Below are 11,519 nucleotides of genomic sequence, written 5' to 3' on the forward strand. Positions count from 1 at the left end.
GATTGTGCAAGGAATGAAATGGAGTCACACTACACCATGTGACAGCCAGGAAACAGTGAAGTGACCACCACTGTGTGGGTTATCCTGAGAGGAAGGGGAAAAGTGGAGGTAGGCGAGGGGAGTGTTACGTTCTCCTCTGTCCTCTGAAGTAAAAAGAATGCCTAAAATTGAAAAGCAAAGAATTAGCCATGTGTGTGGATTATTTAGAACTATGGAGGTAAATAGAGAAGAAACAACTGAAGGAATTCAAATGGTCACCTTTGACCGTGTGCATGAGGAGGGGACTATCTTACTCTAGAGGCCTTGCATTTGACTTCTTAAGCTGTGTATTACTTTGAGAAAATAAACATTTCAAAAGCGTTAAAAGTGACTCTCGACAGTGATCCAGTCTCTGAGTCGAACTTTTGATTTTCAACCCTTAGTCTACTTCTGTGATCTGAATTCAAGCTTGAGAAACATGCTGTACACAATTCACAAAATCCATAAAGGGCAAAAACACTTGCTGCATAGCAGAGGACAGCTTTTCTTCACTCTAAGATTTGAGAAAGTTTCCTGGGACATCCTCCAAATGATGAGCTTCACCTCCCTCCCAACCTTCCTCCTGTAAGTTCAAGTGAGGTTTTTTTTATAACCCATCAAAGATGGACACCCAACACTATAGCACAGCTCAGGCTGGCAGTACTTACTTGAACCCATGAGAGCTGCAAGTTAAACTACAGGCAGGTATTGTGGAAAAACAAGTAGGCACATTAAATGTGTATATATGCATGTGTGTGTATATATAAATATATACATATATATATATATTTTTGGTTGTGCTAGATTAATCCAGGACCTTCCAAATTCTAAGTATGTATTCTACCACTGAGCTATATTTACAGCCATAATATATTTTTTTTTTTGTGATAACATTTGATGAGGCTGGTGTTTTTTACATAGACTAGGGCGAGTGAACATCTTTCTAAGAAGCCTGGAGTCGCCCTAAGTTTGGTTGCCTGTGGGTGTCTGATACTGCTCTTGACGGAACCCAGCGGCCTGCCAAAGGAGTTGAAGGCCTCTCAGTTCTCCACACTTCCAGAGGCCTTCTGTGCAGCAAGATCAACTCTGGTAGCCAGAAAACCACCCCAGCCCCAAACTCCGCATCTGAAAACCCTGTACTGCAACGGCCTGAAAGGACCCAGCAGGCCACAGTGCCCACTACAGGGCACGGCGGGTGAGGATTTGGTAGTGTGGGTGCTTCTGCTTAGTGTCATCTTTCATTTGTAGGGCTGGAAATGGAACCCAGGGCCTTGTGCATGGGCTCACTGTGAAACCGCTCGCCCAGCCCTTAATGTCATCTAAGACCCTCCAATAAACCACTGTTCCTATTACAGATATAACCAATGTTTCTCATTTAATTTTTAAGGGGTATTTTTTTACTTCCAATAAATTTATTACCACAGAACACCTAGTATTATGACAACCCAGCATCATTTTTTTCCCCTCAGAGAGAAATCAGTGATGAATTTATGCTCTTAATCAGCTTCAAATTGTTGTATAAGAAGGTAAAGTTTCATGATTTAATGGTGGACATTGGCTACCACAGGCCTTTGCTTAATAGATGACAAAGATCGTATCCAGCTTTACAATTTTGTAACTGTATACTCCCCATCATATCCAACTTCGCATTTTAACATCTTTGTTTCCTAATGAGAGAGGGGACACTCATGCACAAGTTCAAAGAGCCCAATCTACAAGGCTGATCATTTTAAGCAGTATTTCCTTTTCTGAAGTTTCATCAATATGTTTAACTAATAGTATAAAAATTTATGTAGAACTGGGTAATTACAAAAGACAATGCTGAAGAATAATGTATCGACTTTTATTAAGGTTTCCAGGGTAGTACAGTGGCACAGATACTGCATCATGTAACTGAGTTTAGAGAAATCAATTCCTGTGAAAACCTATTAGGAAATACAGCACTTCTGCAAAATTCTCAGGCCATCCAGACCAATTCTCTGTAGCCAACAGTTGCAAATTACATCTTAGACTATTGTAGTCTTTAAGCTCCTTCATGAATGCTAAGTTATTGCACGTCATGACAGACAGAGCATAACACGTCCAAAATTTAACAAGGAGGTCACTATTGATTTCACTTTTGACAGTAGACTGAAGATGGTGTTCCAAAAACCGAGTGAGAATGGGAATAAATTTCAGGTGTCTGGCTTTTCTCTGGCTGACAGGGTTTAAGTAGCACCAACATGCCACGCTCTGGAGCAGCAGAACCTTCACCTTTGGTGACACCTCCTCATTTTGTAACAAGTTAGCTATTTCTTTCATGTACTCAGCTGCAAATCTCCCAGCTGCGGGTCCACCTGTAAAACAAGCATTTGCATTTCCATAAGGGTTTTAGCTACTAACATTCTGGAGTCTTAGTTTGACATTGGAGCAAAGAGAAACCACCACAAAGCAACAAAGCTGGGAGCTGACTGGGAGGAGAAGGGTTCTCATGAGTTTTGGGGTTTTCTTTCTTTCTTTCTTTTTTTTTTTTTTTTGAGTTGCTGGGATTATAGGTGTGTGTGCCACCATGCCCCACTGGATCCACTGTTAGAGATCACTAAGGAGAAAATGGTTAGTTCTAACTATAGTGGTTCAAAGACAAAAAACAAAGCAAAACCAAAAAAACCCTAATAATTCTATCAAAGAAAATGTTACTTTTTTTTAAAATTAATTTTAATTAATTAATTTATTTATTTTTGGTGCCAGGGATGGAACGAACCCAGGACACTTAACCACTCAGCACATCCTCAGCCATTTTTGATTTTTTTTTTTTTTTTTAAATTTAAAGACAGGATCTTGCTAATTGCTCAGCATCTCGCTAAGTTGCTGAGACTGGCTTTGAACCTCCTGCCTCAGCCTCCTGAGCCGCTGGGCTTACAGATGTGCGCCACAATTCCTGGCTGATACTGAAGAAGTCACCAAATGACAGTGTTCTCACAAACAAGAAGACTGTAAGACGCCTCTTTCGCAGCCATTTAAATCATACCTGTGAAAGCCAGCAGCCCAATTTTCTGGGCAGCCTGGGCTCTCGCTTCAAAGGGTAGAAGCTGATTCTTCAAGATGTTGCCAAGTGCCAGCATTTTTTCTTTGTGAAAAATACTCTCAGCTGAAGATATGTGAACTTCTTCCTCCTCCTCAGCAAAATAGCCCTTGATAGTGACCTTCCAGAATTTTCGGAGGCGCTGACACAGCCTCACAAAATAATGGTGCATCCAAACCCAAATTCGTGTGCAGAAAAACTGTTTTTTCTTGGTCATCCTGCAGAACGGCCAGCAGTGCCCAGTGCCCCACCAGCCTGAGGGGAGCTCATAGTCAAGAACTCCAGCCGTCACCCGGCAACGCCTTAGAATGGAACGTGCAGCCCGAGAAGGCAGCACACAGGAGTTCCTGGGGGCCTTGAGGGCCGACCCAGGGTAACGAGAGACCAGGTCTACTTCCCTTCGCTGAGGCCCCAGACCTGGCTTGACTTTGGTCCCCAAACGCAGGCTAGACCCCCTGCCCTTGCACCTTCAGGAGCGCAGAGCGCACCTGGAACTCCCTGCTGTCGTCTGGCTCTTCCTCAGGTCTGCTCCCTCCCATTGTTGACTCACAGCATTGCACCCGCTCTGCTCTTTGTCACTAACAGGGTCTTCTCTGCATCGCAGACTCATCCTGGAACTCCCGGCACACTCCCTGCCCGACTGCACCCGTGCCAAACATCTGACTCCTCCCAGTCCTGTGGATGGATGCCCTCTCTGTTGTGCAGATTTCTACCAACCTCTGCCTCGCCACAGAGATTCTGAGTGATTTTTCCATCTCAACTGGTCCTTTGATTCATCAAAAGACCTTTTTTTTTTTTTTCTCATTACAAAAATAAAGCTCTTGACCTCGTACACAGCCTCCTGCAGTGACTGCATAGGGCTTGCTTGGCTCCTCTTTACAGCACATTCTTCAAAGAATTGCCCGCCTCATGCCATCTCAAGTTTTCCATTGTCTCTTGGGCGGTCTGCAAACAGGATTTAGCTAGGACTCCCCTGATGTTGCCCAAAAAGGCTCTGACGAAGACCTTTACTCTGCTGAACCCAATTCTCCGTCCTCAGCATCAGCTTCTGGTTATCCTGGGAACCCTTTTCACCCAGCTTCTGAGACACGCTGTCTTGTTTTTTTCTTTTACTGGCCACTTTCTGTTTTCCTTTGCTGGGTCCCCCGGCTTTTTTTATGACCTCTAAATATTGGAGTGTTCTAAGGCTCAGTCCTTGGATTCTTCTTCTTCTTTTTCTACCTACATTTCTTACATGAGGTATACCAGTGTATGCTGAAGACTCCCGAGTCTCTGTGTTTTTGTTATTGCTGTTTGTTTATTTATTTATTTATTTTTGAGATGGGGTCTTGCTATTGCTGCCCAGGCTGGCCTCAACTCCTGGACTCAAGCAATCCTCCTGCCTCAGCCTCCTGAGTAGTTGGGACTGCAGAAGCACACAACCCACCCTGTCTCCAATTTTGTTTTGAATAGAAATTTTCATCTGAGCTTCAGATTCATGTTCAGTCACCAACTTGATATTTCCATTTGGATGTTAAAAACTTTGCAAACTCGTCATGTCCGAAACAGAGTTCCCGGTTCTCTTAGCTTTCCTGGCTTCTCAGAGCCTCTTCCCGGCGGATGGCACTCCATCCCTCCTGTGGCTCAGTCGAACCTGGTGGACTCATTCTTGGCTCCCATCCGTCTCACGGTCATTTTCAACTTATCGTCAAATTCTTGGGCTCTACTTCAAAACATCCCAAATTTGAGACATTCTATCTACAAAATGGATCTTCCTGTTTACTTCAAATGTATTAATATGTGAAAGTTTTTAAAACGGCTTAGAGAACGTTGCTCTCTTCTAGGTTGAAAGAACCCGAGGAGCGTGACCACTGATCAAACGTGTGCCCCCTGGGGTGGTGTCCCTGTAACTCTGCGGGAGAGTGTGCAGTGTGCGCACCATAGAGGATACCGTGGGACACCTGGGGGCATGTGGACTTGTGTCGTCCAGGACGGTGGCCACAGCTACACATGACTATTGAGCATCTGAACGTGACTAGTCTGAGTGGAGAAGTGCTGCAAGTGTAAAATGCACACTGGATTTCAATAATTATTATAAAAAAGATGAAAAATATCTCATTAGATTAAATAAAATATCCTTCCCCTGTTCTCTGATGTTTTAAAAACGTGGTTACCAGGAAACTCAGAACACCAACATCATCTGAGCACTTATGCTTCTGTTGGGAATGTTCTCTCCAATTAAAATAATCAGCACGACTCCCCCCATTACTCCTCCAGTCGTTCCTCGCTGGCAACCCTGTGTGGTCGGGGTCTTTGACCTCATCTTCCCCTGCCTTTATTTTATTCGTGGTAGTGGGAATCGAATTTGTGGCACCTACTGAGCTACATCCCAGAGTGCCCCTAAGTTGCTGAGGCTGGCCTTGAACTTGAGATCCTCCTTCCTCAGGCTCCTGAGCCGCTGGTACTGCAGGTGTGCTCTGACCACACCCAGCTAATCACCTTTGCCTGTTTGATTTCTGTGACAAAAACTGAGATGAACGACTACTGAGGAGAAGACGCGGTCTCCGGGGTTTTCGGTCCGTCAGCTGGCTCCCTGGCTCGGGCTGTGGCCAGGCAGAGCCTCCTGCTAGCTCGCCAGGGCCTGGTGGAGCAGGGATGCTCAACGAATGGCAGGGGGAGCAAAGCAGAGAGGAAGGCCCCCGGTGACCCACTTCCCTCCACCAGGCCACCTCCTGAAGGCCCCACCACCTCCCAATAGCACCAGCTGGAGGTGGGCCTTCAGCCCAGGAGCCTCAGTGGGGACTCAGAAAGGCTGCCCTTGCTGAAGCAGGGCCTACTTAGGCCCACAAATGCCCCACAGGGAGCTGAAAGCAGGACCAAGCTCAGCATCTCTGCCTTCATCTTGTCCCTGAATCCTTTATGACCTTAAACCTCGTGCCAGGGCCCTGCTCGGCTCTGCACGTAGCCATGTTGGTCATTTAAGGCACACTCATCTAGACACTAATAATGCAAGGTTACAGCCCTGAGCTCACCAGACCCATCTTATTCCCCTGGGATCCTGAGGTCTCCAGCCATCCCCACGTCCAGGGTCACAGGCCTGATAGATGAACATCTTGACTGCCAAGTGGATATTGTCCCCTTCAAGTGATAAAGAACTCTGGAGCCACTTCTCGTCACACAACCAGCACTGAGAGGATCATCAGCCAAGGCCAATTTGACCAAGACTGTGTAATGAGGCATGCTTCTCACCCTCGGCCCCAATTCTCCATCTGTTAAACCTAAAGCTCCCGTCAACACCCTGAAGACAGGGTGGGGACACTTGGTTTCACTTTGCCTTTCCAATGTGGCCAGTGTTTTCCTCAGTTTTGCATTGTTTGGACCCAAAGACCCAACTGTCCAGGTCTGTCACCACGTCATGTGACCAGCATTTTCCTTTCCTGATTGGTGAGGCTCTGTCGGTCACTTCCCATGATCTGGCCACTTCAAAGTGGCTATAGCCGGTGGCCCCGATCTTGAAAGTCGTAGAGATGTTGCCAAATGTGTCTTCATGCATGGGTGTGCCATCCTACCCCACCCCTCTTGATCTTTGCTGGTTGGAAATTTCTAAAGAATGAGAGTCCCCTGAATAAAATACCTCTCTCTCTCTCTCAACAGCCTCTCGTGACATTCCTTGCTCTCCCATTTGGGGGGCTTGAGGCCGAGGGCACAGCAGCCGTCCTGGGCCTTGAATTAAAGGTAAAGTGTGTGTGTTTTATTTGATACCTTAGGAAATCCACTCAAGCGACCCTTAGTTTAGCTGCTGGTCGGGGGTGGCACCCAACAAGAACAACTTAGAGGAGGAAAACTTTATTTTGGCTCACAGTTTCAGAGGTTCAGTCCATTGACTCCACAGCTCTGGGCCCAAGGTGAGGCAGACCATCATGGCAGAAGGAGGTGGCAGAAGAAAGCAGCTCAAGACATGGTGGCCAGGAAGCAGAGAGAGCTCCCCTCACCAGGGACAAAATGTATATCCCAAAGGCACACCCACCCCCAGTGACCTCTCTCCTCCAGCCAGACACCACCTGCCTACGGTCACCACTGATGTGGATTAACTGGGTGGTAACTGATGTGGATTGACCCACTGATTACGTTTTATCTCATACTATAATCATTTCACCTCTGAAAATTCTTGCATTGTCCCACACATGAGCTTTGGGGGGACACCCCATCTCTAAGCCACACTAACCATATTGATTAAAGTTCTTTTCACTACTACATTTTCTGTTTCATTTTTGTGGCAAGTGGAAGGACCTGGTTTGATGGGAACTCTGGAGTGAGGCTTCTGACCTAGCACTCTGGTAATAAGCACTGGGGGGACATTTAAGATCCAAACTCTAACATTCTGCCTCTGACCCCCACTAGCTCATATTCATCCCACAATGCAGGATGAACCGCGTCCATCTCTAAGAGCCTCCACAGTCGTAACAGTTCAGCACTGCCAGAAAGCCCACCTTCAGAGTTTCCTTTGAGACTCAAGGCAAAGCTTGCTGAGAAACCCTATAAAAATTGAAAGAGCAAGTTACATTACTCCAAGATACAATGGCACAAGATACACATTCCAAAAAGGAGGAAGAGGAGCATAGACAGGAGGAATTGGAGCCAAACAAGACTGAATCCCAACTGGGCAGACATTGAATGCTCTAGTCCTGCATTCAGTATCTGGGGAGCATGTCGGCATGAGGTTAGCTCTGCTGGGCTTGGGCAGCTCACCCAGTGGCCTTGCTGGCAGCAGCCGACATGGCCTCTCTGTTGGGCTGACTCTGCTCATTGTCTGCACCTTCCCATGGCAGGCATTCCAGGCTCCTGACATCTCCAACTTCCCAGGGATTCCATTGCAGCTTGGCTGCACTCACAGCTTCACGCATTGCCCTCTCACAGGCTATTCGCAGCCCTTGGACGCTGCCCTGTATTGCCTATCCTTTCTCTTAAATCTTGGTGGAAGACTCCATGACCCCACCCTTGCATTCTGCATGTGTGAAGGACCAGCGTTATGTGGATGATGCCACAGTCCACCACTGGCTGGAGCAGGAGCGAGGCCCACTGTAACAGTGGCTACTGAGGACTTTGACAGCAGAACATGGAGAAATGAATCCCAGGAAAATGATTTTTAGGTGGCCTTGTGCAAGCAGGGCACCCTGGGGCTGTCTTCTCAAGGGAAATCTTTGAAAGAGATTACTTTTACAACATGCAACGGCCTTGCCACTTTCTGAGATGACCTCAAACCATCTTTCCTGGTCTCTCAGTGCAGATTACTTGGCCTCTTTTTAATGCCTCTGATCTTTTTAGAAACCATGCCCTCCCTGCAGTGGTTTTAAGTAAGTTCCTTTTCTTGACAAACTGCAAGTTTTTCAAATTTCTATGATATGCTTTCTGTTCCTAATTCTCACAGTAAATTTGGCTAAAATAACCAAATTGGTGCAACTACTATGGAAAACAGTATGGAGGTTCTTCAGAAAACTTGGAATGGAAGCACCATTTGACCCAGCTATCCCACTCCTCAGTCTATACCCAAAGGACTTAAAATCAGCACACTACAGTGACGCAGCCACATCAATGTTTATAGCAGCACAATTCACAATAGCCAAACTATGGAACCAACCCAGGTGTCTTTCAATAGATGAATGGATAAAGAAAATGTGATATATATATATATATATATATATATATATATATATATATATAGTCAATGAAATATAATGTAGCGGGCTGGGGATGTGGCTCAAGCGGTAGCGCGCTCGCCTGGCATGCGTGCGGCCCGGGTTCGATTCTCAGCACCACATACAAAGATGTTGTGTCCGCCAATAACTAAAAAATAAATATTAAAAAAATTCTCAAAAAAAAAAGAAATATAATGTAGCAATATACACAGTATTCTCAAAGGGATAGAATGTAGCAACAGAATACAGTGTAGCAATAAACCTTTAGGGGAACGCTTGACTCAATAAAAGCAGTAAATGATACTTGGTGAACACTTCCAGAGTTGACCACTAAAGAACCACTCAACCCTGAGAACACCACAATCTGGCAAAGAACTTTCACTTTAAAAGGAAATAAATTCTTTTTAAAAGTCTTGCTAACATGTAAATACTTAAAATGACATCCAAGTGAGATTTCATACACACATGACCAGTATACTGGACATGTCCAGAATGGAATGATGGCATTGGCTGGTAAGTGGACAAAGTTGGACAATATCATGCTAAATGAAATGAGCCAGTCTCCCAAACCAAAGGGCAAATGTTTTCTCTGATATGCGGATGCCAATTCACAATAAGAGAGGGGTGGGCACTAGGGAAGAATAGAATTACCTTAGATTAGATAGAGGGAAGTGAAGAGAGGGGATGGGAGGGGATGTGGGGATAGGAAACATAGAGGATGAAACAGACATTATTATCTTCTGTATATACGTGACTGCATGACCAATATGATTCTGCAATATGTACGCTCAGAAAAATGAGAAATTATACCCCATGTATGTATGATATATCAAAGTGCATAAATGCATTCGACTGTCATGGATAGCTAATTGAAACAAATTTAAAGATAAGATAAAACAAGAATCCAGCAACGCCCATGCCACTGCCTGAATGCTGTGCTGCCTTGAAATTTCCTCTGCCAGATTAATTAGTCCACACCTTTAAACGCAGCCTCCCACAAAGACTCAGGGAATGGACAATGTGGATAAGTCTTCTTGTCAGAACATAGCACAAATGGCCGCTAGTCCCGTTCCCAATAGAGCCCTTATTCCATCTGAAACGTCAAGAACACAGCATTTATCGTCGGCATTCCTCAGTGTTGTGGTCTTCTGAGCCCATCGGATGCGCTCACAGCATTCCAGGCCTCCTCTAGCTCCCCTCTTCAAACGTTTCCAAATTCATCCCACAAACCAGTTCCAAAGGCTTGAACCACACATTTAGGTATAGTCACAGCCGTGACCCCACTTCTCGGTACCAATTTCCTGTGCTAGCTAAGTTTTCATTGCTATAACAAGATACCCTGAGGTGAACAATTTAAAAGGAGAGATTTAGTTTGACGTATAGTTGCAGAGGTATCGTCCATGGTGAGTTGGCTCCTTTACTTTTGGAAAGAGCATCATCATGGGGAAAGTGTGGTAGAGCAAAGCTTGTCACCTCGTGGTGACTAGGAAGCAGAGACAGCGTAAGGTGCTCTGGTCCCAATATCTCCTTCAAGGGCAGCCCCTTCCCCAGTGACCTGGGCCCACGGGCTAAATGCTCTACTACCTCCTGATGTGCCACAGACTGGGACCAGGCTGTTAGCACATGAACCTTTGGAGGACATCTAGGTCCAGACCAAAAAGCTGCCCAGGTGCACTTAGAACCTTCTCAAAATCAAAAGCTATGATTTGTTTAATAACCAGTACTCTCTCCAGGAAAACGTCAGGGGTAAAAAGTGATCTTGTCTACTTGAGTAAGTTGTTTCTCTCATCTACTAAGAAGTGCTGCTACCTTTTGCTGCGTTCGGTTTTGCCATCTTACTTGATGACTTTGTCAAGTAACTGAGGCAATGCAGGTCAACAGTGCAGCAATGAACCTGACTCAGCACAGCCGTGAATGATACTTGGTGAACACTCCCGAGGTGAATGTCAGGCCCCTTGTGATGCTGCTGCGGGTGGTTTGTGATGGAGCAGTCATGAATGAAGGCTCCCTCTGCCCTCGAGGTGCTCGTCTGTGGTCATAGACACTGTGACCCTGACACAGGGTGCCCACACCCCAACCAGCCTTACGACGAATCTGGGGCTACTTTGTAAGTCAAAGTTTTGAGGTCTGGGTCTCTGAAAATAGGGTTTGCTGAGCTGTATCGATGGTAACCAAAGGGGCTGGACCAGTGGGACACATTCCTGAGCCTCTGCAACAGGTCAGACAGCAATTGCAAAACGCCCACCAGACCTCAGGGACCAGCGGAATTTATAACAACATTTTGGGGAGAAGTAACATAAATCATTCACACGGACTCTACTGTGACTATTCCGACAGGAGGGCAGGACCCCGGGAAGCAGGCAGTCATGGATAGGAGGTTAGTCTATGGAGAGGAGTTGTTGCTGCTTCCTGGTTGGTTGGTTCCCAGAGCAGAATGCAACGTGGCCTTGGAGGTTGACCTTCAGCCAACAGAAAGGGATGTGGAGCACTTGACTGAGCTTGAAGTTCTGATTTAAAAGGGCCTTCTCCTCTCTCCCCTCCTTCCATTCGCCCAAACTCAATTTAGGACATCTCAGAATTCTTATCAAGTTACTTTCCCTATTTATATAGGTGAAGAAAAGCAAGATAAGAAGAGGGTTGAGACTGAGGTGCAGTGTGTTGTGGATACAGCTGAGGAAGGGCATGTGAGAAATCATCTCAGACTCTGTACTGACCGGAGACTAGTAATTACAAAATAACTTTTATTTTAACTTACATGATTGGGT

General features: G+C 45.7%; 1 protein-coding gene across 1 annotated transcript; it reads right to left on the bottom strand.

The window, feature by feature from the left end:
- Nucleotides 1–1,926: 1,926 nt before the first annotated feature.
- On the bottom strand, nucleotides 1,927–8,069 carry Armh2 (armadillo like helical domain containing 2). Its single transcript, XM_026407659.2, has 3 exons — nucleotides 8,055–8,069; nucleotides 3,026–3,278; nucleotides 1,927–2,354 (listed from the first exon to the last, which is right to left on the bottom strand). Exons 1-3 carry the CDS (start codon nucleotides 8,067–8,069, stop codon nucleotides 1,927–1,929), a joined length of 696 nt encoding a protein of 231 aa, XP_026263444.2.
- Between the last annotated feature and the right edge of the window lie 3,450 nt (nucleotides 8,070–11,519).

Source organism: Urocitellus parryii, chromosome 8 (genome assembly GCF_045843805.1).
Source record: "Urocitellus parryii isolate mUroPar1 chromosome 8, mUroPar1.hap1, whole genome shotgun sequence".
NCBI lineage: Eukaryota > Metazoa > Chordata > Mammalia > Rodentia > Sciuridae > Urocitellus > Urocitellus parryii.

Excerpts from the sequence above, each read along its gene's own strand:
- Armh2 (XM_026407659.2), bottom strand. Across the intron at positions 2,355-3,025 it reads TGGGCTGCTGGCTTTCACAG|GTGGACCCGCAGCTGGGAGA; the intron begins GTATGATTTAAA and ends CTTGTTTTACAG.